The following is a 7755-nucleotide window of genomic DNA, read 5'->3' as shown; positions in this document are numbered from 1 at the left end:
ATATCATAAAGCCGCAGAATAGGAGGTCCTCAGTTTGAGGCTGTACGCAAACTTGGTTATCCGAACCACGTTGACCATCATCGAGAGAGAGAGAGAGAGATTGAGAGTGTGAGAGTGTGAGAGAGAAAGTGAAAGAAAGAGAGAGAGAGAGATAGAGAAAGCAAAAAGAGAGGGAGAGTAAGCAAAGAGAGAGGGAGAGTGCGAGAGCGAGAGAGAGCAAGTGAGGTAGCAAAGAGAGAGGGTGTGAGAGAGAGAAAGCATGAGAAGCAACCAGGTCCATATATCTCTTACATGCCCTGTTGTATAGTTGGTTAGACCCCAAATTCGAAGCCTCACATCAAAGGGAATATGTAAAGCCACACTAAATCCGATATTCTACTATAACTCGGTGGTGGCATAGGCCTAACTAGGCTTGTCAATTATTATCATCTACAAACTATAGGAGAGAAAGAAGGATTGTGTATGTGTAAGAGAGAGGGAACAGAGGCGATAAAGCAGAAAATGAAAATAATAGGATTGGATGAAAATTCATTTTTCATAAATAGATTGTTTCTGGGTGCCCTGGAATTCAGGTTGAAATATGATAGAATTATTGGGAATTGATCCATCGGCTCCAAAAATCAAATCAAGTTTTATTCAATGATATCACTTACATGACAAATTCCATTACACAAATGATATTACAGATCATTGAATACAATACTGTTTGCTTGAGAAAAATCTTGTCTGAAAACAGGAGTGAAATACATTCAGAACTAAAAATGCTTATCTATAAACTCAAATGGAAATACTTATCTTAATTAAATTCAATTATCTTAATTCATCCCACCCACACCATGGAGAAATCATAATAAAGTAATAAAATTTTGAAAGAATTGAAACAAGAGTGACTGTCAAGGTGATTCATGTAAGAATAATAAATAGCTCATTAATCTCAACCGGAGAATGATCCATCAACCATAGGTGTAATTTAGATTTGTAAGATTCAAGATTATTTGAATTTTTAATCTCGAGTACCTAATTATAATAAAACATAATTATATTCCCTGTCGTTACACTGAATAATGTTAATCTAAGATGAGTGGTACCTATTTTAAAATTGAGTTTAAAGGAACACATTGGATTGGCACTTTCTTTAAAAATTAGTCATCTATAATATAATAAAGGACAGAATTGGCTTATATACATACGGGATACGAAATTCACGAATGAGGCATCATCACGTTTAAACTACAGGACTAATCAACTTAAAATTTTGCATAAATATTCTTAATTTACCGGAGATGGTTATAGGCCTATTTTGAATTCTTCAATATCTCAGTACGTAGTTTTTAGTTTGTCAAGTTTTCAATCAGACTCTTACGGAGCACGGGTTACCTCATTACCTGCTAGTAGGTATTAGGAAATGTTCAAGAGTTACTTCGTGACACGACGCGATCAGGGGACTCTGCATGTCTAGAAATTTTCTTCCACCTTCTAAGATCTACAAAATGAATGCGGTACGTAATATTTTTACTTTCCTTGTCCTATTACCATAGGTAAGGAAAGTATTGCTTTCCGAAAAAAAACCCAAATTCTAAATTTCTATACGTTTCAAGGTCCCCTGAGTCCAAAAAACTGGTTTTTGGGTATTGGTCTGTATGTGTGTGTGTGTGTGGTGTGTGTGTGTGTGTGTGTGTGTGTGTGTGGTGTGTGTGTGTGTGGTGTGTGGTTGTGTGTGTGTGTTGTGTGTGTGTGTGGTGGTGTGTGTGTGTGTGTGTGTGTGTGTGTGTGTGTGTGTGTGTGTGTGTGTGTGTGGTGTGTGTGTGTGTGTGTGTGTGTGTGTGTTGTGTGTGTGTGTGTGTTGTGGTGTGTGTGTGTGTGTGGTGTGTGTGTGTGTGTGTTGTGTGTGTGTGTGTGGTGTGTGGTGTGTGTGTGTGTGTGTGTGTGTGTGTGTGTGTGTGTGTGTGTGTGTGGTGTGTGTGTGTGTGTGTGTTGTGGTGTGTGTGTGTGTGTGTGTGTGTGTGTGTGTGTGTGTGTGTGTGGTGTGTGTGTGGTGTGTGTGTGGTGTGTGTGTGTGTGGTGTGTGTGTGTGTATGAGTGTATGTGCGTCTGTGTACACGATATCTCATCTCCCAATTAACGGAATGACTTGAAATTTGGAACTTAAGGTACTTTCACTATAAGGATCCGACACGAACAGTTTCGATCAAATGCAATTCAAGATGCGGCTAAAATGGCGAAAATGTTGTCAAAAATATGTTTTTCGTGATTTTCTCGGAAATGGCTCCAACGATTCTGATCAAATTCATACCTAAAATAGTCATCGATAAGTTCTATCAACTGCCACAAGTCCCATATCTGTAAAAATTTCAGGAGCTCCGCCCCATCAATGCAGATAGATTCCCAATTATCAGGCTTCAGATACAATTGAAACAAAGAAAATCAAGTGGAGTAGATTGAGCATGAAAATCTCTACAATTAATGTTCAGTAACATTTTCACCTAAAATTGAAAATAAGCTTTAAATTCGAGAAAAAGTGATTATTCAATTACAAATTATTGTTGATTCTATTAAATCATTCACTATGAAGAGATAGCAGACTTCATGTGTGTCTCCAGCGTTATTGCCCTGTCACCAGCTGGCTCAAATATTTGAATAGTAGACTTGAGATGCGCGGGAACACTAGCGTCAGTGATCAATTTTCATAACGGCAAGGAAGTTGTGTGAGTGCGCCACACCACATTTCTCGCAATGATATGGAACCAAAATCAATAGGAATGTGAGGACTGATCTTCACGTACCATTCTGACACTGAGATGATTAATGGATTACCGTTTCAAGACATTCCGGTTCACAATCCACAATCCTAGAAAAGTTCAAAGTCCACTCATGAGATGGTACCCTCAACCCTCTTGAGCCATTATCATACTCTCGCATCGTCATTGACCCTGATCTAATCGTTGAATATCCTGTAGATAATAACGATTTTCTGTTCAAAGTTCCATATGGCAAGCAATGCTACACAACAGAAGAAATCTGGTGTGGCGCACTCACACAACTTTCCTTGCCGTTATAAAAATTGACCACCTGACGCTAGTGTTTACGAGCATCTCAAGTTTACTAAGATCTAAGCCAGCTGGTGACAGGACAATAACGCTGGAGACACACGAAGTCTGCTATCTCTTCATAGTGAATGATTTAATAGAATAATCAACAGTTGCCAACAGTTTGCAATTGAATAATCACATTTTCTCGAATTTCGAGCTTATTTTTGGTGAAAATGTTACTGTACACTAATTGTAGAGATTTTTATTCTCAATCTTTTCCACTTGAATTTTTTTGTTTAAATTGTATCTGAAGCCTGATAATTGGGAATCTAAAATCTAAAAGGTGGAGCTCCTGTAATTTTACAGATATGGCAGTTGATAGAGCTTATCAATGAATATTTTAGGTATAAATTTGATCAAAATCGTTGAGAAAATCGCGAAAAACCCTGTTTTTGACATCATTCTCGTCATTTTAGCCGCCATCTTGAATTGCATTCGATCGATATTGTTCGTGTCGGATCCTTATATTGTAAGGACCTTAAGTTCCAAATTTCAAGTCATTCCGTTAATTGGGAGATGAGATATCGTGTACACAGACACACACACACACACACACATACAGACCAATACCGAAAAACCAGTTTTTTGTAACGTATAAACATTTAGAAATTGGGGTACCTTAATTTTTTCGGAAAGCAATACTCTCCTTACCTATAGTAAAAGGGCAAGGAAAGTAAAAACATTGGACTTTTTTCAATATTATACTAAACGAAATCGTCCAATGGAATGCTCCACGGAAGCATTGAGAGAATGTTCATGTGTTCTGTTTTTTATGCCGCACAACGAATAAACATATAAAATATGAACAGATTACTATAAATTAATCTTGTCGAGAAAATAGGTGAACAGATTACAATCAATCTTCATTCATGTTCAATCATATATGCTCTGATGAATACAGCTCCTGTGCGGTGAATGTTGCCAAAGCCACTCATTATGACACAGGTGACAGAACATTTGAAAACTCTTGTGACTCTTTGCCATCTTGTAGCTTTACTGACTACAAAGTGCTATATCATGAATCAGAAGGTTATAAAGTTTGGAATTCCAAAACTACCTATGCTAAAATTGAATTCAGAGACGTTTTCTTTTATCCAAAAGTTCGTACCTACACTTACAATAACAATGAGATGATGGATGCCACCGTTGTCTACTTGGATGCATTTCTAGGCGTGAGTATAATAACTGTAGCCGAAATATTCTACTACATGTTTTTGTATGTTGTTGATTCTTGAAAAGCAAGATACAGCGAATGCTTGAAAGATTGTACATGTCATAAGAACTAATTTTGAGTAAAAGATTGTATCCATATATTATTATTGTATTGCTTGAGAACTGGAATGAATATAATAAATAGTACCTCCTCTTCCTCCTTATACTCCTCCTCCTCCTCCTCATCCTTCCCAACCTCCTCATCCTCCTCCTAATCCTTCTTTATCCTTCCTTATTTTCATCTTCGTCCTTCGATCCCTCCTCTTCATCATCTTCCAACTCCTTCCTCATGTTTGTCATACTTTCTTTGTGTTTAGTGGAGAAAATAATCGACTCATAATGATTAATTCGACCTCAGAATGAGTTATTAATTTATCAAATTTGGGTAATGTGATCGAACTCTGTCACGAACCTTTCCATGCGAATCCCAATGGAAATAAGAATATCATGCATAATATAAGTTGCATGCTTGTAATAATAACCATTTACATTATCTCTGACCTTCAGGAACACGAAAAATAAAACAACGTTGATGATGGCCTTCTTTTGAAATAATTAAATTGTGAGGTGGAGGCCCCGCCCTGATGCCCATTTATAAGCAGTCTGTTGAAGCTTCACGATCAGTTTATAGCAAATTTCAGTGAGTGATCTGGTTGAGAGTACCAGGATCCCTATCCCAGTTCCTGAGCAACTATTTAATCTATTTAATCAAGTGATCTATCACCTATTGTGTATATTTTTTGTTGTGTTTTCCACACTCATGAACATGGCTACTTCAAGAACTTCACATCAGAGGCAGATGAGGAGAAGGAGAACCATGAATCCCCATTTCAAGAACTTTGTGGAGAATACTTCTTTGCATGGCGTGAAATACATTGGTAACCCCAACAATCATTGGATTCAACGAGGATTTTGGTGCATAGTCGTCATCTGTTTTATTATCTCATTATTTGCAATTTATAGGATGAAGATGAATGAATGGAAAGAGGATCCCATGACAATAGAATTGGCGAACACTCTCCAACATATCTCTACCCTGCCTTATCCTGCTTTCACCTTGTGTGGTCCATTACGTGTGGCAAACGAAAATGTTGAATATCTTTTGAAGAAACTAGATGGTGATGGAAATTACAAGATTGCAGATATTCTAGGTATGCCTGTAAGAGCATTTGATGAGATGTTCAACATGAGTTCAACTGGAAATAGTTCAGATAGTAATAGGGAAAGATTTTTTATATCTTATTCGAGTCTTGAAACCTTCCTCCTTGATTCCTCATTGTATCATTATCCATCAATCTCACCACCATTTTATTCTGGACCAGATCGACCAACTTTCCTGTTTAGGGAACTCTGCTGGTCCAGCAACATTCTTCCAGCTTCGAAGATCTACAAGATGAATACAGCACAACATCATTTGGACTTGGAAATAAGAAATAGGCATGGACTGAACATTCAATTAAATACTGATATGATAAATGGATTCCCGTCATATACAGAACATTGGTCGCAAAAAAGGCCATACTACTTCATTCCTCGACCATTGAAGATACCAGTTTTGGAAGTGCAATCAGACATAACTTATCATCTGCATGAATATGAAGAGGAGGACAAGTTTATTGGCAGGGACAAAGGATATCGGTTTACAATCCACAATCCTTGGGATGTCCCTAGTCCATTCATGAGATGGCATCGATTCCAGCCATCAAAAGACTCTCGCATTCTAATTGAACCTGAACTAATAATAAAATATCCAGTCAATGAGAACGATTTTCTGTACAAAGTTCCATATGCCAAGCAATGCTACAACACAACGGAGAAAACATTGGACTTCTTTCAATATTATACGCGACAAAACTGTTTAATGGAGTGCTCCACCAAGAGAGCTTTGAGAGAATGTGGATGTGTTCTGTTTTACATGCCACACAACGAATCAACATACATATGCTCTGATGAATACAGCTCCTGTGCGGTGGATGTTGCCAAAGCCACTCATTATGACACGGGTGACAGGAAATTTGTTGATCCTTGTGACTGTTTGCCATCTTGTAACTACATTGACTACAAGGTTATATCTTATGAAACAGAAGGTATTGAAAGTTTAGATTCCAAAATTTCCTATTCTAAAATTGAATTCAGAGACGTTTTCTTCTATCCAAAAGTTCGTAGCTACACTTACAATAACAATGATATGATGGATGCCACCGTTGTCTACTTGGATGTATTTCTAGGCGTGAGTATAATGACTGTAGCCGAAATATTCTACTACATTTTGTTGTATGTTATAGATTATTTGAAAAGGAAGATACAGCGAATGTTTGATTGGCTGTATATGTCATAAGAACTGAATTTGAATTAAATATTGTAAACTGAATGTTTTCTTTTTAATTTCAACAACTACAGTACCATACAAACTTTCAAGAATAACTTTCAGTCGCTTTTTCTTCCTGAAAAATTGTTTGAAAATTCAATATTAAACAAATTAGAAATTTGTTCAATATTAGAATGCATTGTAGTGAAAATGACCAATCCATCATGTTAATCAATCGATTAGCTTCGAACATGGATCGTGCATTTAGGCATAAGTATTAGAACATTCGATTATTGTTTGAGAAGTAACACATCAAAGGCAGTGATGAAGAGAAGGAAAAATGTGAATCCTCATTTCAAGAACTTTTTGGAGAATACTTCTTTGCATGGCATGAAATACATTGGTAACCCCAAAGCGTGTCTGTTACATGATTTAATATTTTACGATCAGATTATAGTGTACACATGTGCTAATTCCGTCTCAATGTGAACATTGAAATATGAAAATTATGCATGATATAATCATGTTATGAAATCTTCTTACAGACTCGCTTCGCGTCTCAATATGCGTCTACCCTGAATCTACCCGGCAGTCGAATTTGAAACACTTCTGACATGTAATTCAGTGATATATTTTTCAAATAAAGGCATTATTTATTTGTTGGATGGAGTAAACAATACAGTAGTCTGGAAAGAAAAAACTGGCTACTGCTCAAAACTTCTTCAATTTCCTAATTACTCTAATTTATATCCAATTAAACTTTTCAAAAATATCATTAAAAACTTAAAATTACATAGTGCAAAAGTAGATGATGTAATGCTTCATGTTTCTTGATTTGAAAAGGTGGAATAGATTCTTACATAGAATGTGGAGGGTGAAACAGATAGCCTAGTTGCATCGCATTTGAAGAGCAATTCAAATGTTGACACCTAGAAGGTGTTACAAATAATCAGTTGTTGTCAATCGGAGCTGAATTAATCTCCTCTCACTATTTCTCTTGTCCCTCTCTTTTGTTTCCGCCACAAAACCATCCCCATTCACTCATTCTCAGTCACAACCGTTCTCTCCCTCATCAGTTGAACAACTTTGAATTTTGACGTCGTAACAACAGGCCAGAACTACCACAGAGGTCAACTTGTTGACCCG

The 7755-nt window shown here is 36.9% G+C and overlaps 1 protein-coding gene across 1 annotated transcript; it reads left to right on the top strand.

The window, feature by feature from the left end:
- The first annotated feature begins 4186 nt into the window (after positions 1-4186).
- On the top strand, positions 4187-6639 carry LOC111058696 (pickpocket protein 28-like). The gene is made up of 2 exons (XM_022346253.2): positions 4187-4261; positions 5265-6639. Exon 2 carries the CDS (start codon positions 5266-5268, stop codon positions 6637-6639), a length of 1374 nt encoding a protein of 457 aa, XP_022201945.2. The 5' UTR covers positions 4187-4261; position 5265.
- Positions 6640-7755: the final 1116 nt, after the last annotated feature.

The sequence above is a fragment of the Nilaparvata lugens genome, chromosome 10 (genome assembly GCF_014356525.2).
Source record: "Nilaparvata lugens isolate BPH chromosome 10, ASM1435652v1, whole genome shotgun sequence".
Taxonomy (NCBI): domain Eukaryota; kingdom Metazoa; phylum Arthropoda; class Insecta; order Hemiptera; family Delphacidae; genus Nilaparvata; species Nilaparvata lugens.
The sequence above is the reverse complement of the archived record's forward strand: the minus strand, read 5'-3'. Positions and strand labels throughout refer to the sequence as shown.